The following is a 27,180-nucleotide window of genomic DNA, read 5'->3' as shown; positions in this document are numbered from 1 at the left end:
ACACACACACACACACACACACACACACACACACACACACACACACACACACACACACACACACACACACACACACACACACACACACACACACACACACACACACACACACACACACACACACACACACACACACACACACACACACACACACACACACACACACACACACACACACACACACACACACACACACACACACACACACACACACACACACACACACACACACACACACACACACACACACACACACACACACACACACACACACACACACACACACACACACACACACACACACACACACACACACACACACACACACACACACACACACACACACACACACACACACACACACACACACACACACACACACACACACACACACACACACACACACACACACACACACACACACACACACACACACACACACACACACACACACACACACACACACACACACACACACACACACACACACACACACACACACACACACACACACACACACACACACACACACACACACACACACACACACACACACACACACACACACACACACACACACACACACACACACACACACACACACACACACACACACACACACACACACACACACACACACACACACACACACACACACACACACACACACACACACACACACACACACACACACACACACACACACACACACACACACACACACACACACACACACACACACACACACACACACACACACACACACACACACACACACACACACACACACACACACACACACACACACACACACACACACACACACACACACACACACACACACACACACACACACACACACACACACACACACACACACATGTTTCGAGATTTTTGTTTTTAGACAGACCACAATCAGGCGACCATTAATCATCGTAATCACCGTAACCTTTACAATATTCATGCCCTATGTTCTGTAGTGTCGGTTGCTCCAGGCTCTCTTTGCAGATTTTTCGTTTTGGCAGATTATTTAAAGCAATGGTTGCAATTGTTTTTATCGGGTTATCCTGACGTTGCTTACCTATAGACATCTACCATCTTCATGGGTATTTTCTGTAACACCAGTTTATCATTATGGACACTTTATAAGGTGAGGACTGGCGAAATACCATGACAGAACGTTTTGAAGTGTATTTTCCACGAATTATTTCTTACTGAATAAATAAATACTGTCGTTTTGTACAGTTGTAAACAAGTTGAGACAGTTCTGTGCTGCACCTGGAAACAACATCACATGATGCTCCAATATTTTCAAGAAAACTGAACAGACATGTTTTTGTGTTACATTCGGATTAAGGGACCAATTACCAAACCCAATTATCGCTAAATAGCGAAGGAAAAAGTTTGTGAACTTCATCAACCTGGTGGGTGATGTCGGATCGATTATGTCCGTGTATAAAAGGTGGAACGTGTAAAGTGAATCCAAAATACTGAGCTTCAATGGCAATCTTCATAAGTGTTGTCCTTTGCGTGAGTTGTCTCCTATCAGAAAACAAATTTTAGAAAATTTTCATTCAACTTTCCCTTCAGGCTTTCTTCTTCCTGCCATCCGAGGCACTATACGATCTAGAACCATGCTACGGAGAAAGATCTATGAAAGAACACAAAGTTCGGCAAACCTTGTTTGCTTTAGTTAACACAATCGAATCTCCGAATCCGAAATTCATTGTGAGTTCTATCTTAATATCTCATTTCATTTCGGATTATGTCAAATAAGAAGTTGAAAATATTTTAGATCAGACGTTCAAATAAGCCTCTTAATTGTGTGAACCACTTTAATACCAAAATAATGTATGAAAACAATTTGGTTTGAATCCTCGTTACTCATGTATAATCACATTTAGAACTACGACTGCAATACGGAAAATCTGGCTTCTCTCAGCCTGAAGGAACCTAAGTATTTCGAAAAAAATCCGAAATTTAATGAGCTAAAGCTTGTGGAAACAAGATATGAAGGGTAGGATCAACGGTTACCATTTAGGAAATATTCCTCAGCTTTCTTTAGTATCGCTAAATTAAAGTTGTTGAGAATCAGGTAAGCTTTGAGACAGTCCCTTTAATGTCATGCTTATTTATTTACAGCAAGAGAGAGGACTATCCTTCGAGAGATGTTTTCCTGCAAGACGCTGTTGATAGATGGTCTGAAGAATTGAACAAGGTTAGATCTGTACCTCATTGGATACAAAGTTTTCCCTTCTCTAGTGTTCAAATAGAAAAAAAAAACAAATGAATGATAATCACTTATCAAAAATTAATTTTAGTACAACAGCTTCCGCCGATTCGGTTGCAATTTCTCAGAAGACGAAAATAAGTTTATCACTGCTTGCCTTTTCAAGCAATAAGTGAAAACAATTTAGAAATAAAGTTTTTATTTCTGTTTTGTTAGAATTTTGACGCTGAAAATGTCTACGATCATCTCTTTGAAGAATTTACTTGATACGATTTGGATTACGGATGTCCTTCGACTATCCTTGGATGCCAACAGAAGGTTCTTACTTCGACTAACTAAGAATTAAGTTTATTTTGGAATCTTCTAGTCTCTTCCGCGGAAAAGCCATAATGATACACTAAGCTCCAACTGTCGTCCTCAATTTTTGCCCGAAGTGCATGACAAATCCTCAAGCCCGTGTAAACGGAAGCAAACCTCAACGGATAAAATATAAGAAATAAAATGTACGGTGTTCGTCAATTCCTCCCTCGTTCGGATTCGTCTACAGTTCGACTTCACTTCAGAACCGTTTGAGGTTTCGAAGAGCAAGGACAATTTCTAAGGTTTTCCTTTTCGAAAAGAAAGTATGGATCCATCAGTGAGACGTACTGGGGCAGTTTTTTCAATTCTCTTAATTTTTAGTATAGGAAAAAGAAACACCCTTGGGTTTTTTTCTCAGCAAATGCTTTGGGACGATACACCACAATTGAGTTTCAGGCATCTGCAAAGATTTTTGAGCTCAGGAAAAGGCAGATGTTCAGTAGGTGTTTTCGAGAAATCTAAGCAAAAACAACTCAAATATATTATTTTCCAACCGTTCTAAAGACGCACAAAAACAAAAAGCTCTACTGAATTTGTTAATTTAGATACACAAGCCCTTATCTACCAGGAAGCGCGGTGATTCAGAATTCATCTCCTTCTTAGCGCATTTCTTCGCAGTTTCTTCAGTGCATGACTGTTCGTATTTGGCAAAAAAAAAACCTTTAAAATGTCACCTTTTCTTTATTTTCCCAGTTATGTCCTTATACTTCAATCTACCTTGGATTATCAATGAACGAGATTACAACTGTAGTGGTCGGACTGTAAATGAATGGTTGGCTAGAGGACATGTTGACTTCGCGCAAGGGATATACTATGCCGTGTCAGGAACAATATTTCTGGTTAGCAATTTAAATTTTCGATAAAAGTTTCTGTGTCAGATATAGTGGGACCTTCGGTCCGGCTCTGTTGTTCTGTTGGAACGAACGAAGGTGGTTCCACCACAACCCCAGCTGTTGACGTATTCGCACCATAAGTCAGAAGAGTTTTAACCTACATGTATGCATTGGGATCTCGGTGAGACCATTGCGAACGGTAGTGACATACTTATAAAGGTTGACTACGAATTAATGTCGCGGTATTTCGAAAATTTGTGAGATATCTTGAAATTTTGTGGAGCAGGTAGGTCGAATTCCTGAGATATTCAATTTTCTTATTTATTTACTCTTTAATTAGAATATACATTTGAAATTGTATCGGCGAAGAACAAACTTCACCCCTTCTTTTATTTAGGTATTTTACCTCCTCTCTTTGGTAGTGATGTATCGTGAGTCAATGTTGAACAACTCCTGTTATCGTCTAATGTTTTTCAGTGGAATCATAGATGTGATGAGCATAATAATAGGTTCTCAACTCACAGCATATTTCCACATTGTGAGTTTACAACATCAGACAAAATCCATAATTTCTAGCCTTTCATTTAATTTAATTTTCATTTAATTTGATTTGATTTAATATTCAGAGAGGGACAGTTTTTTGCTCGGATCCTGTTTTAGACCAGTTTGCTGGCCATTTAGTTTGGAGTAAGTTTATTAGATGATAACATTTATTCTCCTCTTCTAAATATTCAAATTTTCTTTTGAGGAGGAGTTGAGTGATTTTTCTAAAGAGAAAAATCTTAGGGTAAACTGTAGTTGGAGGCGGTCAACTGCGCTCTTATTGAAATGTACTCGGTCTCCACTTAGAGCACAAAAAAGTGTAAGGAGCGCAAAGACCGTTCCTGACTGTCAGATGCGGATTGCAGAGAAACAATATCTCAGGCCGAAATTCGTGAATTCGACGAAAGGCTCGCAGATTGCGAATTCCTGTGGAAGGAACTTGCCGCACTATGTAAATTCTCGTGATGTCATGAAGGAGGCGAACGCGAACAGTTTTCATAAAGAGTAACGAAACGCTCCCGAGTGGCTCAGCTATTCAATTCCAGTGACGAAGTGTGGATTGATGAACAATGACCTTCTCAAATAAGAAAGCCATTTATCAATTAAGTCCGTTCCTTGCGCCCTTGCTACTACAGTACCAGTACTGTTCGATTCTGTCGCGTCAGAGTCCCCCTCCCCACTACATTTTCTCCCAAATTTCTTTGGCGTAGTAACAGTATAAGTGTACTACTGTATGAGGTCTCTGGAATGGCGCTTCGCTCAACTGTGTGATCCTTGCAATCAACAGAGCTATCGAGATGCTACCATTCCTGCAGAGATTCCGATTTATGTTCCAAGGTACGATTTTTGGGAACAATTACGGTGCCACTTTGTAACTTTTTATCAAGGTCATTTCGTCCATGGTTGGATGCTGTTGAGCTTATTTTATATGCTAATCAGACTGTTTATTACACGTCCCAACCCTTTCAACTCAAAAGTTTCGTCGTATTTCTTTCCTCCTTTGATATCTGACGATATTGCTTGGGTATGTGATTCAATTTTCTCATCAGAAGGCAAATAGGTTTTCCTCAACGTCGTACATCGGGTTCGATGGTCTTCCTGTAGTTCGCTTAAAGGGTTCGAGCGTTCCGGCGCGCCATTTTCTATTGATTGGGGCGCGCCAGCCTTGTGCACGCGCCGCATTCTCTTTTTTACGGCAATTAGGAAGAAATGGATGGAATCACCTTCCTCTCCATAATCTACGACCCCATATAGGAATAACCCACCTGAAACCCGCACTACCCCAGATTCGTGGGGTGATGCCTTTGATACCGCGTTTTACCCAGTCGCTCGCTCCTAGTTCCAACGGTTGTCGTTGGAACGCATTTGCGTCCAACTCTCTTTATATTTTTCCTTACCGAATGTAGCGACGTCTCTAATCTTTTATCACTCGCGTAGGATCGAACTTTTGTGAAGCGGAATACTCTCAGCATAACTCTTTCGATTGGGAGTTCAGTGAGGTTGATTGCATTTTCTTGCTGCTTACGAAGTGCCCAGATTTCCTTTTTTCTAGTGGGATAGAAGGGGAAGAGGAGATGAAGCAAAGTAAAAGTATTGTTTTCGGCTACTTTTAGTGTTGGGAGTACGACTTTGCATCTTTTCAGATCATAACTGCCACATTTCCCAAGAATGAAGTGTCTACGTGAAAACTGTATGACTGTTTGAGAAGAATTCAAAATTTTTCCCCTTTAGAGCACTAGAATAGTTTCGTTTAGTTTTCGTTTCGTATATAGATTAATGATAGGAGAAACGTATCAGAACCGATTTTATTTTTCAGTATTTAAAGGAGTTCGGGAGAATTCTTGTGCAACCCGATGTGTACATGTAGAATTTTAGAGAAGGATGAAAGAAGGAATTCGTTTTCTTTTTTTTTCCAGAGAAAAACTGAACAAGAGACTATAGAATGTTACTTGTGGTAAGTTATTTAAGTAGATTCAATTTATAATCTCAGGAAATGTCTTACTACTCTTCAATCCTACTTCCTCTACATAACATTTCAATTGCGGTGATTCTTATATCGGTCTACACAACTGTTTGTATCTATGTCGCAAGGGAGAGAAGAAGAGCTAACTGTAGAATAGATAGAATGGAAATACAGGTATTTGCTAAATTCCGCGAGTTAATCACAGGCTTTGCAAAAAGAAGCAAGGGATGTTCTAGCTCTTCCTAACAATTCTTTGCATATGCGCAAGTACAACGACATGCTCTCTTTTGTATGTCTACATAAACTATGTGGATTCGCCATCATTCCTTATAATTATTGCAAATGTTGTGTGGCAGCTCAGCCATGGTGAGTTGCATGGTCACAATTTTTAGAACTTGGTAAGGAGATATGGGGATATTCTTATAACAATGACAGCTTTTGAGCTCATATAATACTTAGATACTCTGATGGGCCGCCTTCACTGACTGCGCGGATTTCAGCACTGACGGTTTTACAATCATTTCGTTCCTTAGTCATCCTCGTCAGAGATGTACTGAATTTTCGTGAGTAGCGTTGACAGGGCCCTTGAGCCGTATCCAGCTGAGCTGTCAGCTACTCCATCTGCGCAGCGAACACATCACACCATCTCGTTGACGGCCTTCCTCGAGGGCGTATAGCATCTCTATTGATCCAATCAGCATTATCTTAGTTCATCTGTCGTCAATTCTTATATGACCGGCCTATCAATCCTTTGCTTTCCTAGATACATATTCCGCTTGGTCGCGAAGACGGGACATTTCTTTTAAGTCGTAACTGCGAAGATCGGCTTGGTGTGGCATGCGTCGGTTAAACTTCAGAAGTCATCTCTCAAGGTAGGGAGTAGTAAGTAGCCTCTTAGATGTCGCAGCGGTGTCTGCTCTCGTCTTCGCTTCGTAACAGACCGCTAGAAGAGCTATCGATTCGAGCAGATTGGTACGAAGGGTTTTGGTCCGCCGGTTCGACCGTAGCTTTGCTGACTTCTGCGAATGCTGCCCACGCTGCCATCATCCTCCTATTCGGTTCGCACTTCCAGTCAATCTCAGTATTTATAGAACGACTATCGTACACGTTTGACGACGTTTCAACGACTTGGAAGCCTTCACGTTGTATTCCTTCATCATCGTAGTAGTTACCATAGTTCTTCATAAACTGTATCTTTGTTCGCAATCATATTCTTTTCCCCTCTTCGTTTAATTTCTTGAGTATCACCTCTGCTTCAATGGTAATTCTTGATGTCGTCAGCAAAACGAAAGTTGGAGAGGGATCTTCAATCAACACGTATGCCCCTTTCTTCCCAAGGAAGTGACTTCATTATCTTTTCCTATGCAGCCGTGAACAGCTTCGGCGATATAGTATCGCCTTGACGTACACCCTTTCCAATGGGCATGGTGAGGGGGCAGTGGAAAAGCTGTATCCTAGTGGTGCATCGATCGTAGCAATTGGCTAAGGTCCTCACATGCGATGCGTCCACACCTTGATCGACCAATGCTGGCAGTACTGGATTCGTTTCGACGCTCTCGAAGGCTTCCTCACAGTCGTCGAAGCTTAGGTCAAGGGGCAGGTGGTATTCCCAGCAAACCTCTGTGACCCTCGATACGGTCTGAATCTGGTCCATACAACTGGAACCCAAACGGAATCCAACTCGTGCTTGAGGTTGAGCTTCACCTAATAAGACAACTGTCATTTTAGGAAGACTTTTTTGTCTATTGTTTCTCGGTGAACAAAACAATTTATTTGTACAGGAATACATGGGATTGTCTATATGATCATGAATCAACAGATTCGAAGAGGAGTTTGTTTGCTATTAACGCGAAGAAAGGCTGATACAAAGAATTCTAGTGTTGGCAGCTGGGTGAAGACCCATAAAAAGGTTTGCTTAGTCCTATATGACCCAACTCCTCAGTATTAGATCAGTAAATGAAAGCTCCTGTTGAGCTCTGCATGCAGCGTTGATCATTTTTCGTTCTGCTAGTCCTTCTATCTCTGAACTTTTTCGATCAACACCAATTGTTTTTCAGCTCTAATAAGCAGCGATACTTCGCATGTTCTTAGATGCACCAAATTCCTGTTTGAGACAGTATTTCAGGAAAACGAGAATTCCAACAAATCCTCCATCTAATAATACTCCTGCCAAAGAGGAAACTTGCAAAAACGGTCTACGGCCAGTTTTTTGCTTCCAGGTTCTTTTCGGTACTCACCTTAAAGTTCTTTAATGTGTCATTGTAGGTAGGATTGCGACAATGGTGAAGTAACCAATGGAATAAGGTTGTGAGCTTCGTTAAGGAGGCTCTTCAAGGGCAGAGTCTAACTGTGAGCGCTTCAGCACATCCCTTTTCTTATAAAGCCTTTTTTTGTAGATTTCATGCCTGTATTTTAGTATTTTATGCGATATGACCGATAAAATATGGTTCCCTTAATGCATGTACAATGGATGCAAAGTTATCTTGAATTTGGTTACTGCCTCCCATACTTTGACGCAATTCGACGCACGCTCTGTGCTCTGAATCCTAGTTTTCATTTAAAAACGTACGAATTGCCAAATTCTGCAGAAAAAAAAGAAAAAAGAAAACAAAGTCATTTCAGCGCTCGAAAACATGTCAAGGTGAAATATCTAGAAAGCTGCTAAAAAGAGAGTGAAAATCAAAGAAATCAACTAACGTTTCATGAGAATTCCTTGCCTTCTCTGCCTACTGAAAACAATAAATAAATAAATAAATAAATAAGTTCCTAGATCATTTACATTTGTGTACTTAACGAAGTTGACACGACTAACCTCTCTTATGCGAAAATTTTATGTTTTACCTGATATAGAACATTACTCATTACGCATTGAAGATGTTGAATTACAGCTACCTACAAGAGAGCTTTAAGGTTAAAAGGTGTCAATTTCCACCTTTTTTTCAAAGCATTCGTGACGTCACATGCAAGATTTTTTTCTAAGGACATGCTTCATAAATGGGGGATTGTCAACACTGGGAAACTACTTCTTTTCATGTGGAAATTTGCGTTGCTCCCTCTAAGCAACGCCAAAAACCCGGCATTCTTCCATATTTCGTATTAAATATCTCCCTTCTTCACGGTGATACCTCGATCCTTCATATATTCATATTTTCTTGATGTATGGCGTACACAAGATAAGTGAAGTCGTTGCAAATGCGAATAAATCATTTCAAGGTGTTGACAAACAAAAACGAAGTAATATATTGGAGATAAACCCAGGCAATACTAATCCGAGGAAAAACATGGGAAGTTACCAGCTGTCGTGCAAGGATAACGACTGATATATCCACAGGAGAGGCTGTAGAGCTAGGTCAAACTACTCAAACAAAAAACAATATCTCCTCTTAATAATGACGAGAAAAATCTAGAAGCAAAGAAAAAACAATACAAGACAGACCGCGCTCCTGCACGCAACACGTGCGTGGACAAGTACCGTTGAAGACGGTGGAACTGACAGGATGTAGAGCTTCGTTGCGGGACCCGATGATTTAGGGGTGGAGAACCCTGTAGTTCTTGAGTACAGCAATATATAAGGGTATGTGGACCACTGGGCGCTTTGTTTCAATTTCCATTCGCACCAGCCGAAGGGATCTTGGATCTTGGATCTTAGTGCCAGGGCTGAGCTGAGGACAATTCCCTATAGAGTCTGGAGCTGAGTTAAGGCCAACACTCACGGAGTAAGTTTCTCTTCCTACTTTCTTCTTTTTTCTTCTCGTCTTTTCACAGAATGGAGTACTTTAGTTATCGTATCTAAGGAATATGGTTGTTTTCGAGCACTTGAGTACAACAAACCTTCGCATGGATGAATTTCACGTTGGACTCTGCCTGGAAACCACGGCACAGTCAGCTGGAGTATTCTTAATTTCATTTATATGTAATTTCATAGCTCCTTCTTAATTGGAAATAAATTGTTGTATCGGGACCATAGAAACTAACCATAAGCTCTCGAATGATTGTTCACGAACTGGAATCAATTGTGGAAAAATGTAGTTGGGGGGAAAGGAAGAGGGGAGGGGGGCACTCAGTGGCGCCCTTATTTCCCGACGCCCTCACTTACCTTTTTCTCTTAGCAACTTTAGTAAACATGTCATAGATCCCTTAAGACTAATGCTTAGGCCTTAGGGTCTCGATTGATTTGATTATTTACTGAAATAATGAGAAATAACAGCGCCGCTGAGTGCCCCCAACCCTCCCACTACATTTTACCCATCAAATTGTGTATATGAATATCCTTAGTTGTAATATCCTTAGTTGTAGATGTCTGTTAAATAGTTACAATAGATGATTTTATGTTGATTCCTTATCTTCTTTCCCATAGAAATTCTCTCAGTGAACTGTTGCTTTTGATTTAAAAGTTGTTAGAATCTTCAAGGGACAACTCTGCTTGAATATTTGAAGCCGTGGCCCGCAGGCCCCTTCAAACTCCATACTAAACTAGATAACCAAAATCGTATCTACACACTCAAAGTTCTTGTTGAGTGCAATAATTTGCTCCCCAGTTGTGAAGCTTGGTACTGATTCCAGAGCAGAATATGAGAATCTCCATAGTCGCCTTGTGGTCGGTGCTCTTTGGACAGTGGTGTCCTGGATGATTCATCCATGGTTAGTCGATGAAATGGAAATAACTATGTAAGTCCAACTTCGTTAGAAAGAAACAGCAATGAACTGTCTGTTTCTCATCAAACATGAGAAACAGATAGTTCATTGCGACTTGTTTGTTGTTTGTTATTTGCTTGTTTATAAGTTTCCTTTGTTTATTTTCTTCTTTTTATTTGTATGCTGTACATGGGTGTAGATGAATAGGTCTATTCTCCTCCCCATACCTCTTTTCCAGCACCCCCAACAATCATAAGCGATAAGTCCCCAGTAATTCCGAAGACCAGCTGGAAGAAAATGCTTTGCAACTTCGGTGCGGTTCTTTTTTGGATGCTCTTTATCCGAGCACCTGTTCTGGCAACATGCAAGGAGAATTTCTACGATTTACTTTTTGAAAAAGTAAGAATGGATTTGTCAATGAGCTAATTATTATTATTATATTATCGTAGCCGTTTTATTTGCTCAATTTTCTTCATCTTCGGTATTGGACAAAGGAACACGTTCGGTTTTCTGGCAGATGTTTTTCTAAGACGTATTACAACCGAATGCAAACATTTGCCGTGGTTTTTGAATTCAAAAAAAGGCAGATGTTCAGTGAGTGTTGTGGAGAATCCAGTGAAAAACAATCCAAAGCTATTATTTTCCAGCCGTTTCGAATACACACGAAAACAAAAGCCTTCAATGAATTTGTTCCGTTATGTGCAGAAACGCTTACTTCTTCTGCAAGGTGACACTGTCTGTAAGAGTTCATCTCACTGTTAGCGCATTTCTTTACAGTTCCTCGAGTGAATGAATGTTCGGAGAAATTTGTTTGAAAAAATTCGTTTTCCAGCTATGTCCCTGTACATCAACCTACCCTGGATTATCAATGAACGAGATTACAACTGTAGTGGTCGGACTGTAAGCGAGTGGTTGGCTAGAGGGCAAATCGATTACGTGCAAGGGATATACTTTGCTGTGTCAGGATCAATATTTCTGGTAAGGGCTTTAAAATTTCGATAATATTTAGGTGAGAACGATTTGTTTTGTTGAACAAATAACTGTGGGCGCACTAAAAGTGCAACCGTTTGCGCAGTTGTCATCTTAAGTTAGGTCAGGTCATTTTAACCGTACTTTAACTTGACCTGGTGCACAAGAATGCAATTGAGGCTTGGTTGAAGCAAAAGTCATGTGTACTAGAAAGAGGAATTGGGTTCCTGTGGCCCGACCTAACATAAGTATCTTTTACTTTATGCTTTATGTTATGTTTTTAAGACGGAAGAGAGTAGAAAATTTCGAGACTTGCATACTAAGGTAATCTAGTGATTTAATGCTAGATTATTTTGAGATTTCATCAGAAATTTTAGTTTTGTATAGCAGAAAAAAGTCCTATCATACGAAGTAAAAGTATCTACTACTTTATTTACCTAGAGAGGAATGCAGAAGAGAACTGAGAGGTTCACTTATCAAAGTTAATTAGGAAATTATTGCCTTATTTGGAGCATTTTTAAGAAGTCTCAGAGTTTTGCAGAGCAGATACTTAAAAAAAGCTCCCAAAGAAAAAGATAGAGGCCAAAATTGAAAAGGTGGATAGTTTCGTCTCTACCTAAATGTCAAAGTCTCAAAATATTTGAAGTGACCAAGTGCAAAATTGTTAGGTTTAGTATTCGTCCTTTGTTTGAATATGCATTTTATCGACAAAGAACGAACTTTACCCCCTTCTTTTATTTAGGTATTTTACCTCCTCACTCTGATAGTGATATATCGCGAGTCAATGTTGGACCACTCCTGTTATCGTCTAATGTTCTTCGGTGGAGTCATAGATGTGATCTGCTTAATAATAGGCTCTCATCTCACGGCATATTTTCACATTGTGAGTTCACAACAGACAAAATCCGCGATTTCAAGCCTTTCAGATCTAATTTTCAGAGAGGAACTGTTTTCTGCTCGGATCCTCTTTTGGACCAGTTCGCTGGCCATTCAACTTGGAGTAAGTTTATTGGCAACATTTGCTCTCTCTTTTGAAAGTAGATCTAATATCTGTTGGAAGGAAGATAGTGAACTTTATAGAAATGAGTTTCATTACTGGTTATTTGAAAATTCCCTTATAATAATAAGAGTACTATCGTGTCAGGTCTCTGGAATGGTTCCTCACTCAACTGCGTGATCCTTGCAATTAACAGAGCTATCGAGATGCTACCACTCTTGCAGGGATTCCGATTTTTGTTCCGAGGTAAGGTTTTTGGGAAAAGTGAAGGTGATAATTTGCAACTATCTATTGAGGATATTTCGTCAATGGCTGGATGCTATTATGCCTATTTTATATGCTAGTCAGGCCGTTTATTACACGCCCATGTCCTTTCAACTCAAAAATTTCGTCGTATTTCTTTCCTCCACTGATATCCGACGATATTGCTTGGGTATGTTATTCTATTCAAATTTTATGAGCTCATCAGAAGGTGAGTAGGTTTTCGGTAACGTGTAGTGTTGATATAATAGCAGGGAATCCAATAATCCATCCTTTTTGTTTTTTTCAAAGTACAGGTGACATTTTGTATGTGGTCAGGATACATTTTTAATGCATTAAATAAACACATCTAATCGAAAGGATCTTTTTACCTCTTCTTTTAGTTCTATCTCTTAATCGTTTCTTCAAAATAAATAGCAGCTTCAGCCTGTATTATAGCAGTCTCACTTCAGTGTCAAGAACGGTCACAATGGTGACTCGAAAAAGTTTCCAATCGCTCTCTGGAGACGATCTTGCCAATCAAACTTCTTTAACTTCTAAAACTGTTGTTTGAGAGTGCAGATTAGACGAAATATGAATGATTGAAAACTTTGAGGAGATGTTAGTTGACACGAAATGTTTCGGTCAAAGAAACAATCTCTGCTGGTTAGTTCTGCAAACACGCTTTTTTTCGTTGAGGACGAGAAGCAACGTATTCGGCTACTGAGAGTATGACTTTTGCGAACTTCATCAATTCGTGACTGTCACATTTGTGAGAATGTGGTTTACTTGGAAACTATGCGACTGCTAAGAAAAAGTTTAAGATATTTCGGCTCTTGAAGGTAGTAGTATTGATTCATTACGTTTTCGTTTCATGCATAAATTAGTAATGGGAGTAGCGTTGCAGAACCGATTTATTTCTTCATTCTTTGAGGAATTTCTGGAGAACTCTTGTGCAATCTAACAATGTTTGTATATTCAAGTTTACAGAAAACTGAGAAAAATTTTGTTTCCTACGTCTTAAGGTAGTGTGTATTTGGGCAGAGAATCAAAGAAAGTTCTCGAAAATTCTACTTGGGCTGTGTTATTCAAGTGGGATATAATTATTGATTACCTCAGGAAATGTCTTACTATTATTCATTACTGCATCCTTTACACAACATTTCAATTACGGTAATTCTTATCTCGGTCTATACAACTGTTTGTATTTATGTCATAAAGGAAAGGCGACGAGCTAATTACAGGATAGATGGAGTGGAAATACAGGTAGTTGTAAAATTCGCTCACAAATCACTCACAAGTATTCCATTGTGAGAAACAAAAACGAAAAATATTCTAGCTTTTTTTACAAGTTCTTTGTATATGTGTTATTACAACGGCAAACTCTTTGTTGAATGTTTACATAAATTATGTGGAATCGCCAGCATTCCTTATAACTATTGCAAATATTCTATGGCAGCTTAATCATGGTAAGTTGCGATCCATCACAATACTTTGGTTTTCATAGAAAGACACAGGTATACCTTTCAATCAAGATAACTTTTGACCTCATTTTTCATAAGGGAGAATAAATACTGTTGTTTTTTTTGTGGTACTTGTAGATTTTTCCAGTGCTCAACGATTTCTAACTTTGAGTACAGAGGAAGTACGTTTTTCTTTGATGTGAAAATTCATTAGAAGAGTTTACAAGTCGTACGATTAGAAAATTTGAGGCGTTTTTTTTTCAAATGACCGTACCTCTCCTCGCATATTTCGTCGGCTCTTCAATTAACTCAGTTATTGTTGCTAGATTTTTTTTCCTGTGGCTTGTATTCGTGTACAATTTCCTCGTAGAACTATTATAATTTCGAAATAACTTTTTCTATAGTTTTTCGTTGCTCAAAACGAATTATTTGTATAGGAATACATGGAATTATTTATATGGCCATGAATCAACAAATTCGAAGAGGAGTTTGGTCGCTGTTAAGACGCGGAAGGACTGGCGCAAAGAGTTCTAGCGTTGGCAGCTTGGTGAAGACTCATAAAAAGGTTCGTTTAGTTCTGTACATATAGCTCCACTCTTTATCAGCGAATGAAAACTGCTTTTAACTCCTGTACGTAGTGTTAGGATCGTTCTGCTATTCGTTTTCTTGTCGTTTTCCTGGTCCTATTTATTTTTGAACTATTTCGATCAACACCAAATCTTGCTTTTACTAATAACAAGCATTAATATAGTCGGATCAAAATGATCTGAAGCTCGGTAGAAGATCCTTACTTTTGCTAGGACTGCGGTAATGAGAGGGTTCCCCCTTCCACCACTTTATTTAACCCTATTTTTTTATTCTTCTTTGCTTTATTTTAACCCGACTATACTTTCTTACATATTGTTAGGTGCCAACCCTCTCTGAGATATTATTTCAGGAGCACGAGATCACCAACCATGCCTCTGCTCAGTGATTGTTCAATCGAAGAAGAAATATTGGAAATATTGCAGAGATCATCTACCATTAGACCATTTCATGTTCTCTTCTCCTTGATCCCGGATATTCTTTGTATGGAATAGAATTGAAATATATGTACTGTAACCCGCAATATAATCCACTTTCTGTTCTATACCTACTGTTCCGCCGTCAGTTTTTTCTTTGTCCTCTAATTTTTATGTGGCTTCTACACTAAATCTCTATAATCAACCATCTCTATAATCAACCATCTCTATAATTGCAGGTGGGCATGGAATTATGGTGAAATAATCTATTGGATAAAACTGTGGATTTTTCCTAGGCAGGTTCTTCAAAAAAAAAAAGAGTCTATCTCTGAGGACACCACCACTTTTTGGCAGATTTCATACCTGTGTTCTAATATTTTATGCAATCTAATCGATAAGATCTGGTTTTATTCAGTCCACTTGTCGTACAATGGATATAAAGTTTGATTTTATTTGTTTAATCCCCACGATTTTACAGAATCCTGTACACAGGCCAAGTTCTGACTTCAAATTTTTATTTCAAAACGTGCCACTTATCAATTTGTGCAGTAACTAATGAAGATAGCGGGCCAGACCGGAGAGGAAATATTTCTCTTTCGTTGTTTGTATTTCGGCGCTCGAAGATGTGTGGAGCTGAGCTGTTCAGGAAACTGCTAAAAAGAGGATGAGAATCAAATAAAAAATTTGAAAAAAGGAAGTTCCTGGAAATTCTCCATATGCATGCTGAACATGAACGATGTGCATGTTTCTAAATTCTCATCCATATTTCTGCACTTAATGGTATCAATATCTTTTTCACTGAATATCTCTTAAATCCAATTTTTTCTTTTTTTTTCTTCTTTTGGAATCGTATGGAATCTGCATAGTAGTACTGAATAATTGCATTAGTTTGTGTTTGATCCGAAGATTGATCTGAACGGGTAAAATATCGAAAAATATACTTTTGTTAATCAGGGATATCTGTCGCCTCCGTTATTCTTTGCAATTGTCTTCTAACGATCCAAAAACTTGTCGATTCCATTTTCGAGGAAAAAAAATTGGTTTTTTTCCCTGAAATAAGTTTGTGAGGTGGCTTTGGACAGTTTCCTCGGACTTCAGATTTTTGCCGCTCAAACTATTCTGCAAGGATTGGAACAGATAATAATCGGAAGGTGCAGTAAATATTTGGAGAATATGCTGGATAATGGAGAACTTCCCACCGCAGCTGCTGCAATTTTTTTTAGGAATGGCCGCACTTATGCAGTTCTGAATAACTCGGAATAGTTGCTTATTATCCACGTCAAAAACAGAGCATCATGAAACGGACGATGTTAGGATCACGGTGAAAAAACATAGAGATCAAAGTGTAGATCAAGAGTATGAACGTAGCCCGCTCAATCCATCCCCCCAATCGTCCTGGAAAACGGGTTGGGAATCGCTTTACTTGCTACGAATTACGTTAGAACGCATCCATTTGTTTACATTTCGGCTCCTTCTAGTAGCCTGTTCATTGATTTTACTTGAATACGTTGCTGAGGAGATCTTATTGATTTTCGAGCGCTCGCTCACGGATGCGACGCGTACGCAATGGTGGAGCGTTTTCCCACGCGCCTCGTGGGAATAATCGCCGTTTCTCGGGAAGATCAGGTCATATTTGTGATCTACACCCGAATCACACACATATTCGTCCACAGAAGCTCCCAGCACCGTTAGTTTTGTGATAGGGCTGCATTTAGAGACAGTTTTCAGCAAACAACAGAAATTATTTGCCGATGTTAGTGGTCCTGACACGAAATAATTTCATCACCATATTGTTTCGTCAGTAGTTGTGCTGACCCAACCAGTTATTCGTAGTTACCTTCGTAAAGTAGCCAATAACTGCCTGTTTTTCTCGTGAATTAGTTAATCTTACCTCTGTTTATCCCCCATGTACTACTTATTTTTGTTTGTCAACATCTTACGATGATTTATACGGCAGTAACAACAACATTTCACTTAGGTTGTGTATGTCGTACATGGAAGAAATATGACTTTATGGGAAATCCAGGTATTGACGTTAAAAAGAAGGAAGGATTTCACGTGAAATACGAGAGAATGGTAGATTTTCGCAGTTACTTCCTGTTTTTTTTTTCTGGTCTGTAAATTTCCACATGCAAATCGAGCGGCTTCCGTGTGTTTATGTGCTGGATTTCCATTTCGCTAACTGGTTCAATGCTGGATTTTCGTCCTTTGTCCCCGTTTGTCCTCCTAGATTTAATTTTAAATGGATTTCATGAAAAACTAAAAAAAAATCTGATCAATCACAAAACCCTTCGTCGAGTCGCTCGTTGTGCGTGGTTTCATCCTCCAAGTTTCACGGAGGCCAACGAAGTCTCAACGTCAGGTGGATAAATTTCGCTCCGGATGGTTGAAGCCCTTAATCCTTAATGTGTTTCTCTGGCTGTGGCGCCGCTATGAGCAGCGATAATCGTCGACGTGTGTGTGGAGGGGGGGGGAATATCTCCTCATTCGCCTCCCCCCCCCCCCGCGAACATTATAATAGGGTTATTACTCTGTTTTCGGGAGCTGCTTGAACTATGGCCTCAGCATCCAGGCATCCAGACAGGTGCATCTTATTTGTTGTTGTTGTTGTTGTTTTTCTCTCGGCAGTGATCCCCTCGCAAATGCATACTCGTTATTGTTTGCATATGCTTATGTTTTAATTTTATGCTAAAAGTTGGAACCTCGAAAAAAGAGGGGACAGAAATGTAGAAATAAAATATAAAATATTAGAATAGAATAGAATAGAATATCATAGAAAATTCTAGAATTAGTTTTATGTGGATTCCAAGAGATAACGCGTATATATTGCATAAAGTAGAGTTTTCCAAGAAAAAGGACCCAAAGCCCAAAAAAAAAACATTGGAAAATAGTTTTCTGTGGATTTCTGGATAGCGCATCTCCTCTGAAGCAGAGTTTTCCACGAAAAAAAAAACCAAAAATGGCTAAAATTCTTCTTAACTAGAATTTCGCGGACATGACATGTCTTAGACTCGCTTGGGAATTCTCATTTCAGCGAGAAAATTTCTTCCACACATTTAACGTTCACCAAAATATTTCTTTAGAATAAAATCGCTTTTTTTTCTGCAGAATTCCTACATCCTAAAAAAATCGTTGCAGCTATCCACTCAACTATTCGTGCATTAATAAATATTGTCAAAAAAAACTAATTAACCCTATGTGTTCGGCTTTAATTCGTTTTTTCCTCAGAACACCTCGGATTCCTCGACGAGGCACTCGATTATCCGTCGAAGCAATATCGTTCGTTCGTTTTAGCTTTTACGAGCGAATCCTTTCCTTTTATCCTCACATTTCTGGAATCTTCCCTTCAGCTTTCACTCAATCTCAATGCCGCTGAATGAGCCTCCATGAGCCAGCCATAGGCGGTTATTGCTGGCCCTGGCTAGCGCTGCTACACCCGTAGTATACCTACTGTCAGCAAGTGAGTGTCATTAATTTAATTCGCTCAGGTGGGACCCAGGTGCTCTAGAAAACACGCACACACGGATCGTCGTTGACACTGTGGCGGCTCGTCGATCACCGAGAACGATGACTTCCTTGGGAACGGCAGCCAAAAATCCACATTACTTTTACTGGGAACGGATTCGTACAGCAATGATTTGAGGACTTTTATTCCACAGTTTTTATTATCATTATTCCAAAGGTGTTGTTATTCCACGGATTATTGATCGAAATTGATCGAATTAGACACTTCTACTTGATCATTGGCTCCCTATCTATAGAGAAATGGTTTATTTTGCCTGATTTTTTTTAAAAATAATAATTAATATACTTTCTAAGAAATGTACAGTAATCAAGAAAAGAACTGAAAAAAGAAAAGCTGAAATTTTCAGCGAGATTTATAATTTATGTCAATGTCTCGCTTATAAAACTTTAAAAAGTAAAAATATAGAAAAATTGAAAAGCAGAAAATCTGGGTTTTTCGATAAAATATCAATAAATATTTATAAAATATTTTTATAAAATATAAAATATCTCAAGATCATCTTTTTTCTCAAGCAGAAAGTGCAATCAATGTATCAATGGTGGGAAGAGGAAAAAAAAACATGGGAACAACAGCAGCTGTTTCATTTTTCTATGACTAGTCACCCAGCTATTTATTTATTTACTACTCCAAAACTCCTTCAATAGGCCCTTTTTAATTGGTGTATCAATTCCTTTTTAACGAAATAACTAATATTCTAACTTAAAATGAAATATTTCTATTTAATTGTGGTACTTAGTATTGGAACTGAATGGAAATTTCTTTTAGTATCGCATTTCAAACGAGACTTTCCAAAATAAATATTTTTTATTCCCAGGAAAATCCAAAGCACTAAATTTTTCTTTAGAAAATCTATTAGTTTTTCCCGAATAAAGTCGTCATAGGCAAAGAACGAGACTGGTTTGATTCATTTTTTTTTCTAGAAAACGGTCATTTGTGTGTTTAATTTTTAGCCTACAGAATTAGCAGAATGTGAATTTGCTAATTTAAGTTTTTCTAAACTAACGGAAGCCTTCTGTTCTTCTCATACAAAGGAACCATAAGAAGAAGCGAACAAGCTTGCGTTTCTCTTGATTAACCATTGATTTATTGGGCAGGAAAACTACCAAAAAACTCAACTATCAAAAAAAAAAAGAACGAGGAAAGAGTGCAGCATTTTCGTGAAGTTGAAACTCGTCCAAAAAACATTAATCGCTCCTAATTTGAATCCTAAACACATTTCAGAAAAGAAAACCAGCTATCGGAATTTCATCGCGTTCCTCGTGATTCTCGGTGGAGCAAAAAAATTGAGGATGTGCATAGAAACAAAAAAAAAGAAAAACCAATTTTTGATTTTGTCATTCCTCCCATATTTATTTATCCGTCATCATTTTTTGGCGTTTGGACAATGAATACAGTTTCTGTTATGAATTAATCCTTCTTGGTCAAACTGGAGTAAGAGTCATCGCGTAAAATTCTGTGGAAACGTATTAGGATTCGTAAGAAAATCTCGAATTCTTAATTTTCTTATTTTCTCTATGATTTTTTCGTAATGATCCTTCCATTTGAAACACAAAAATTAGTATTTTTCTGTTCTTGCGAACAACTTTTAGGTTTAAGAGAGTTGCATGTTTAGGTGGCATTAGGTTTGCATAGGTGAAGAAAAACTAAATAAATCTTTCTAGTTTCGTTTGCTGAAGTTTTCTCATGAAACCTTCCGAGGATTTCTTTTCCTGGTTTCGTACTTTGCCGTCAGTTATTTTGCAATGTTGCGGAAATAACAGGGATCATAAGATTATCTTAAGTTCTTTTTTAAATTTCCATGTGTTTTTCTTGTTTGTTGAGGCTTCGAATCGTTTGCGTAAACAAATAAATAAACAAATAAATAAGTGAGTAGCCTATTTGGTTAGATAAACTGACGAAAACTTAGGAATTGTTATTCTCAAATATTTCACGAAATCGAAACAAAACTGCATCACGTGGGCATTTTTTTGTGATTTTATTTGTTTTTATTTTTATGTTTCTTTTTGATCTAATGTAAGAAAAATAACAACAAAATAATGAAATAGATATTTAAAAAAAAACAGCTCTATGATTGATTTGTGTTGCCGAATTTCTGGAGCCTGTGTATCGAGGAAGCGGACGCGGGCAAACCGTTGTCGGGCCCGCCCCTCTTCCGGACACCTCACCTCCGTCTCCGTCGATTTCTTGTTTTCTTCTGATTGCGTCGACATAATTGACATTGAATTTTTTGGTTTCGCAAGGTATTTTTCCCCTGAAACATTTCACTGTTCACTTATTTCTTCTTTAATCCTCGATTTGGGTAATTTTTCAAATTTTCCTGGTCTTTTTTTAAGAGAATACTCTATGAAAAATAAACTTTCCGTGTCATCTTCGCTCCGAGTTGAAAAAGTTAGGAAGAAGTTAAGAGTTAGATTAAGGTTAATGGATTCTTTCTGAATATAGTTTTTGTTTATTGTTGTGTTTGTGTTTATTTTCCAAATCATATTTTATCTACAGTCACTGAGAAGCAGCGAATTCTCTGGGATCTTTTTATTTTGTGGTGGATTAGGAAGGGGGGTCCTTTTGGTCGAAAGTTTTGCTCAGCAGTAAACAAACTTTGAAAGAACAAAACAGAACAAATTTTGGAAGAAAGCGCACATTTCACAGCTCCCTCTCCTTAATAAATTTCTTTTTTAAAAATTGACCAAAGTTGTTTATTTGAATTTTTTCTCGTCTATGGATTAAATCCTTGATCTCCTCCTTCTCTTACGTGAGCGCGAAATGATCAGTTGATCTCAGCACATATCAATGCACAGAGTCGATTCGATCGTTTTTCTCTCGATGATTCCTTTGTATCCTGGAATTTCTTTGTATTACTATACGTATTATTTCCGTTAAATCGTCTGTAATGTCTGTAAATATGTTTGAGTTATTGCTAGTATAAGTTATTGAGTTCTATCGAGTAGATTTGTGGATCAGCCCAGACGAGGTGCTGCGAGAATTTGTGGAAATTTCTGATTTGATTCCCGTTGCTTGGAAGTTGGAAAATTTCCGCTTAGTTTAACTGTCTCTGGATTTTTTCTTATTTCTAGGATCAACTTCTGTCGATGAGTTTAGGTTTCTCTACATAGTCGTATAGTTATGTTGAATTGATTTTTAAGCTATGTAGTCCGGTTAAAGGCATCACCCCACGAATCTAAGGTGGTGCAGATTTCAGGTGGAGTATTCGTATACAGGATGGGAGACTACGGAGAGGTGGGTAATTCCGTCCATTTCTTCCTAATTGCCGTAAAAAACGGCCCGGAAGATACGGCTTCATTCGTTTTGGCGCACCATTTTGTACAAGAGGTTCGATTGGAGCGCGCCAGTCTTGTGCGGCGCCGCATCTTCCGGGCCGTTTTTTTACGGTAATTAGCAAGAAATGGACGGAATCACCTCCCTGTCCGTAGTCTCCCATCCCGTAAACGAATACTCCATCTGAAATCTGCACCACCTAAGATTCGTGGGATGATGCCTTTAAAGTTAGTATTTGCTGTGCTCCTTGTGAGCGTTTATACTTCCTCTCAAGTCTGACTGCGTAGTAGCGATTTCCGAGAACCGTGTCCACCATCATCCTATCGTTTATTCTTAGAGCGTTTTTTTTTCGCAGCCGTCACAAACTTTGTGCAACAATTAATCGCACGGCTAATTGCCGCCGTCACAGCCGACGCCGGGAACTCATGAGCAACTGGCGGCTCATCATCGCTCCACATCCACGCCTCTTTCTCGACTCAGACGACCATCCACCACCGTCTCCGCTGGAATAATTTGTGGATTCATTGTGAATCAGCCATTCGTCGTCGCCTCATCTCTTTTATTTTCTTCACATTCTCAACGTAGAATTGCTGCGTTTCCCGTGATAGCTCTGGGAGATTTATCCACTGCTTTTTTGAGGATCTCATTTACGGCTGAAATGCTCTTTTCTTCGAGGGCTCTTAGGAATTTCACATCGATACTGGGGTTGAGCTACTTGTCACTGATGTCGCGGACGTTGTATTTTGAATTTTTAATGTTTTACGTTTTTTTTTAAATTTCTAATAAGGTTAGTTCTTTTTATGTTAGAGCTAAAACTGATCCTAAAATATTAGGAATTTTTAATTTTCTCACTGGAGAATAGTCCTGGGGTTGAACCGGTTTCATTGTCCATGTTCATCTGTATGTACATATAACACCTAGAATTTTCTAGGAGGGAATTTCTTGGGTATTAGTTGGATTTTTCTCGTAAAAAATTTCTTTTTCTCGTAGTATATGTGTTCGCATAGCATTAGATTTTCCCATCGTATTGGTGGAGATTTTCCAGGCGTTCCCTAACCGAGTAAGGTACAAATCGGCTCTAACAAGGCATCGCGGAACCGGATGGAATCGAATTTTAGACGGATAGTCTTATGGATGTGTTTTTCTGGTTTCCTTGCTCTATATTTATCCAGGAAAATATAGCGAGTGAAATTCAATCAATTGTACGCGTCTCACAGTTGATTGAAGTAAGTGAATCCTTTAAAATGGACTGATGAATGTGATTGTTATTCTGTGTACAAACCTCATGGGTAAACAAGGTTAGGGCTAGCGAAATGGAAACGGTAGTCCTATCTGTTTGCGAGTACTCGTATTCCCGGGCGTTTCTTTCTTTCCTTCCTTCTTTTTCCTTCCCTCTTTCCCTCCCTCTTTCCCCGTTTTTTACTTCTCGCTACTTCTCTTCTGGTAGCATTTCAATACTGAAAAATACGTATTGTAGATGACCTACTGTTTACTTTTCTTTATTATCGCCGGCACCACCATTGGTCACGTATCGTACACTTGACGTGGTGAGGTCCTAACACGACTTTTTTCTACCCGCCCATCGAAAATGTCACAGGAAAAGTGAGTTAAACGGAATTCAGAACGGAACGGTAATTAATTAAACCATAAAGAAGTACAAATACAATGATATTACATAAAAATACGAACAACAAACAAAAAAAAAAACAACAAAATAAACGAATGTTGGGAAAGGAATGAAGGAATGGGCCCGTCTTTCGAATACTGAGAATCTAACGGAGCATGGTTCCTGAACAGAAAAAGATTTTAAAGGACACTGCGTCCTTTAGAATCTTTAAGGGACGTCATGAGAAGTTCTACCTCGCGGAGGTTTCGCGATATGAGTAAAACGCTCCATCTCTCTCCAGATACTACTACTTCCTTCTAGTATACCAAACACGAAGGTCTTTTAAGGTCTTTAATTTCACTTAATTAAATTCTTCACTTTTATTTAACCATTTATTCTATTTTTATTCTATTATGCTCTTTCAATTCTTCTATTCTTATTTGTTTTATTTATTATTTATTTTTTCCTTATTTAATTTCTCTTAAATTTCTTCCTGCATTGTTTTCTAGAAATCTTCTACTCCTTGTTCAACACCTCAAGGATATTTCAACTTAATACTTGTGATTACCAAATGATGAACGGATAGATTATCGATTTTTTCGTCTGAGAACTCAGGCTCACAAAAAAAAGAATGGACAATAATAAAAAATAAATACATAAGTGATCAAATAAATACATAATTACATAATTAGGTAATATTCGTATTTTATGTTAACATATTTTATGATACTTTATATTTTATTTTTTAGTCCTTTATTTTGTAATATTTTATTATAATATTATCATGTTATATCAACATTTTTGCTTTTCAAATTTTCTCAAATTTCGTTTCTGAAACTCTCTAGGATATTTTAGAACAATTTGTGTAAAATACTTGTGTAGTTACCTAAATGGAATTATTTTTGTGCTTATTTTCCCCTCTCAAGACATCTTTAAATTTCTTCGAACCGGGATTTTCAAAATTTTCCCAGGCACGAATATTTCACAACAAACAAGCATCTCCATCTCTCTCTGTGCCTCGTCTAAAGAATTTTTTTTTGTTTTCTTTCCATTTCTGGTATCCATGCAATATATCTTGTAGAGATTTTCTCTCACGGGCTTCAATTTTACGTTTGAAAAATAGAAACTGGACGGGAACGGATAGTTCTGCGAGGGATTTCCATGCAGGAATTCTGCGGAGAACCGAAAATTTCACGGCTGGCCACAAATCCTTTGCTCCATCCATAAATTCATCCTCTCTGCTTGTTACAGCTAGAAATATTTATTGCTTTTAGTTATTCTATGCGAATAATCTTGTATGGTTTTTTGTTGTCAAACGGGCGGGGGGAAAAAAGGTGGTCCTCTTCGTCGCAAGACGCACACGACCGACCACCACCTGCAAGCGATCAAGACGCCGCCATCGCCGCCCAGCTTTTTTACACCATTTGATTCGATTATTGACGTATTTAATACGACACCGAGGATCTCCACGTTGCGAACTCGGACCTCACTTCACTCGGGATTTTTTTCCGGAAATTCCCGCCTTTTTTCCCTTAAAGCACATATTTTCCGAGAAAAATCTGCGCAAACATACATCTTACTCGATATCTATGTTTTTTTTTCCTTTCTCATTCTCCTAATTTCCTGCAAACTATGGATCTTGCTGTCAAATCGTTGTCTTTTTTTGAGAAAATGTTTCCAGTTATCTCCTCTGAGAGACCAAAAAAAAGATTTTTTTTTAATTTTTTCTTCTCCTTTCTTTTTCTATTTTTCTCTTTTTCTCAGATTTTTATTTATTAACAAAAGAAAGAAATGGAAAACTATGAAAAAGAAAGAGTGAAAAAAAAACCACTGCCTAACAACACCTTTTCCATGGTTCCTTTTATTTTTCAATAAATAATATCGTTTAATAATTCTAGTTTATTTTTTAATTTAAGAATTTTAATTTTAATTTATTTTTTTTAATTTTTCAATAAATAATATCAGTTCCTATAAATAATATCGTTGGAAAGAGGTGATATCGATGTTCCGCTCACATTTACAGTGGGACCTTAACCACCCAATATTTGCAATATTTTTCTAATAGCTAAATAAGTAAATAAATGGAAAAATAATGGAAAATATTGTAGATACAAAAGTTAATAGGAAATGTTTCTAGAAATGGGGGGACACCATGACAAGAATATATCCCGGAGTCATCCTGTATTCTGAGATTCCCCCAAATTTGTCTTAGCCGATCCTCATCGTCAGTTAGAGATATTCGAGAAGACAGTTTTCCTTTTTCTTTCCTTTTCCTGAACATATACTAAAATTTTAGATACATTTAATTGGTTAATCCATGTCGAAATGTCATCGACATAACGCTATGGGAACAAGTGATTCTAATGAGAGTTTTTCTAGCTCGAGTACTTTTTTTTATTTTTCCCATCACGTGTTTGTTCGCAGTTCAAGAGGTGATTAGGGCAGTGAGGAGGAAAGTGTTGGACTCGATTAGAAAGAGGGAGAAAATTCCCTTACACAAATGTTCTTCCCATTCAATATTATTTCTTTTTTATCTATTATTATTTCATTTATTTTATTTTATTATATTTTATTATATTTTATTTTATATTTTATTTTATTTGTTTTTGTTATCTACTACTATTTTATTTTTTATTCGTATTATTGATGTTGTTTTATTTAATTATTTTTGATTCTTATTAATAGTATTATTACTATGAATCTTATGGAAGTTTTTCTGGGTTTTTTTCCTGGCGTTTACAGTAAATTCAAAGTATTATTTTAATTCCAATTTTGAAGAGTAAATTTGAAGTTCGAACTTGAGAATATTTTGTTTTAGAGCGGAATTTTCTCTTTTTTTCTTTCCTGCTGTTTTCTTCCACTGAACTCATAGATGATGACGCAATTTCCCTCCGAGAAATCCTCAACGATGAGTTCACTTTCTCTCTGAATGTTGTTTTTTTCACCTTGTTTTCAAACTTTTCCCATTTGATTGATTGTCTCGCTTTTCATTTGGTTTTCGAGAGTATTCTCATACAAGTTCCAAGAAAACGAATTGATTTTTAGTTACTTTTTTTTCGGAAAAATCCAGAGAATCGCATTCTTCGGGGCTTAAAGGATTTTCTGGCTGTCTTTCAATTTTTCCTTCATCGTTTCATTCAAATCCCAAGAGTTTCTTGGGGGCAACTTTGAAATTTAGGGTAAACTCTAAGATTTTACGGGTGCGGCAGAGGATATTTATGAAAATGTACACCCCTCAAAAGAATTTTGTGCTCTCTAAGTGCTACCGGTGGTCCCGAATGGAATATTCACATGGTAGTAAGTGCTTGCGCTTCCTGCGTCTCTCACCAAATCCAGCAATTTCTCGAAACTTCTTTCTCATTAGTTGTACTTCAATAAAAGAACGGGTATGCGTCGGAAGGGAATTTTTGTAATTGAGATTCTTATTGATGGACGAATTGACAGCAGGAAAAGGCAATTTTAACAACGGACACATTTTCCAGCCGAAAAAAGGAGCGGGCGTTTCCAGAGAAACGTAGTGTCTACGAAGTGATGGCTTGGG

The 27,180-nt window shown here is 38.0% G+C and overlaps 5 protein-coding genes across 8 annotated transcripts; 3 read left to right on the top strand and 2 right to left on the bottom strand.

The window, feature by feature from the left end:
* Nucleotides 1–1,500: 1,500 nt before the first annotated feature.
* RB195_016274 (uncharacterized protein) lies at nt 1,501–2,402 on the top strand (the record flags this gene model as incomplete). Its single annotated transcript, XM_013437675.2, has 5 exons — nt 1,501–1,530; nt 1,591–1,728; nt 1,905–2,017; nt 2,143–2,218; nt 2,322–2,402. The coding sequence occupies 5 exons, from the start codon at nt 1,501–1,503 to the stop codon at nt 2,400–2,402; spliced, it is 438 nt and encodes a 145-aa protein (XP_013293129.2).
* Nucleotides 2,403–4,699: 2,297 nt separating this feature from the next.
* RB195_016273 (uncharacterized protein) lies at nt 4,700–4,977 on the top strand (the record flags this gene model as incomplete). Its single annotated transcript, XM_064207357.1, has 2 exons — nt 4,700–4,803; nt 4,854–4,977. The coding sequence occupies 2 exons, from the start codon at nt 4,700–4,702 to the stop codon at nt 4,975–4,977; spliced, it is 228 nt and encodes a 75-aa protein (XP_064063238.1).
* A 1,846-nt stretch (nt 4,978–6,823) lies between these two features.
* Nucleotides 6,824–7,114, bottom strand: RB195_016272 (uncharacterized protein; the record flags this gene model as incomplete). Its single annotated transcript, XM_064207356.1, has 1 exon — nt 6,824–7,114. One exon carries the CDS (start codon nt 7,112–7,114, stop codon nt 6,824–6,826), a length of 291 nt encoding a protein of 96 aa, XP_064063237.1.
* Nucleotides 7,115–7,289: 175 nt separating this feature from the next.
* RB195_016271 (uncharacterized protein) lies at nt 7,290–7,652 on the bottom strand (the record flags this gene model as incomplete). The annotated part of the gene is made up of 1 exon (XM_064207355.1): nt 7,290–7,652. One exon carries the CDS (start codon nt 7,650–7,652, stop codon nt 7,290–7,292), a length of 363 nt encoding a protein of 120 aa, XP_064063236.1.
* Nucleotides 7,653–7,730: 78 nt separating this feature from the next.
* On the top strand, nt 7,731–15,206 carry RB195_016270 (uncharacterized protein; the record flags this gene model as incomplete). Of its 4 annotated transcripts, XM_064207351.1 has the most annotated exons (11): nt 9,728–9,810; nt 10,493–10,597; nt 11,212–11,303; nt 11,397–11,542; nt 12,276–12,416; nt 12,473–12,533; nt 12,678–12,776; nt 12,827–12,963; nt 14,110–14,239; nt 14,671–14,798; nt 15,171–15,206. In XM_064207351.1, 11 exons carry the CDS (start codon nt 9,728–9,730, stop codon nt 15,204–15,206), a joined length of 1,158 nt encoding a protein of 385 aa, XP_064063232.1. The 4 variants fall into 4 exon arrangements, with proteins under 4 accessions (XP_064063235.1, XP_064063232.1, XP_064063233.1 ...); XM_064207353.1 differs by lacking the exons at nt 9,728–9,810; nt 10,493–10,597; nt 14,110–14,239 and having other exon boundaries at nt 11,246–11,291; nt 12,678–12,689; nt 12,755–12,776; XM_064207352.1 differs by lacking the exons at nt 9,728–9,810; nt 10,493–10,597; nt 14,110–14,239 and having other exon boundaries at nt 11,246–11,303; nt 12,678–12,689; nt 12,755–12,776.
* Between the last annotated feature and the right edge of the window lie 11,974 nt (nt 15,207–27,180).

This window comes from Necator americanus, chromosome V, assembly GCF_031761385.1.
Source record: "Necator americanus strain Aroian chromosome V, whole genome shotgun sequence".
Taxonomy (NCBI): domain Eukaryota; kingdom Metazoa; phylum Nematoda; class Chromadorea; order Rhabditida; family Ancylostomatidae; genus Necator; species Necator americanus.
The sequence above is the reverse complement of the archived record's forward strand: the minus strand, read 5'-3'. Positions and strand labels throughout refer to the sequence as shown.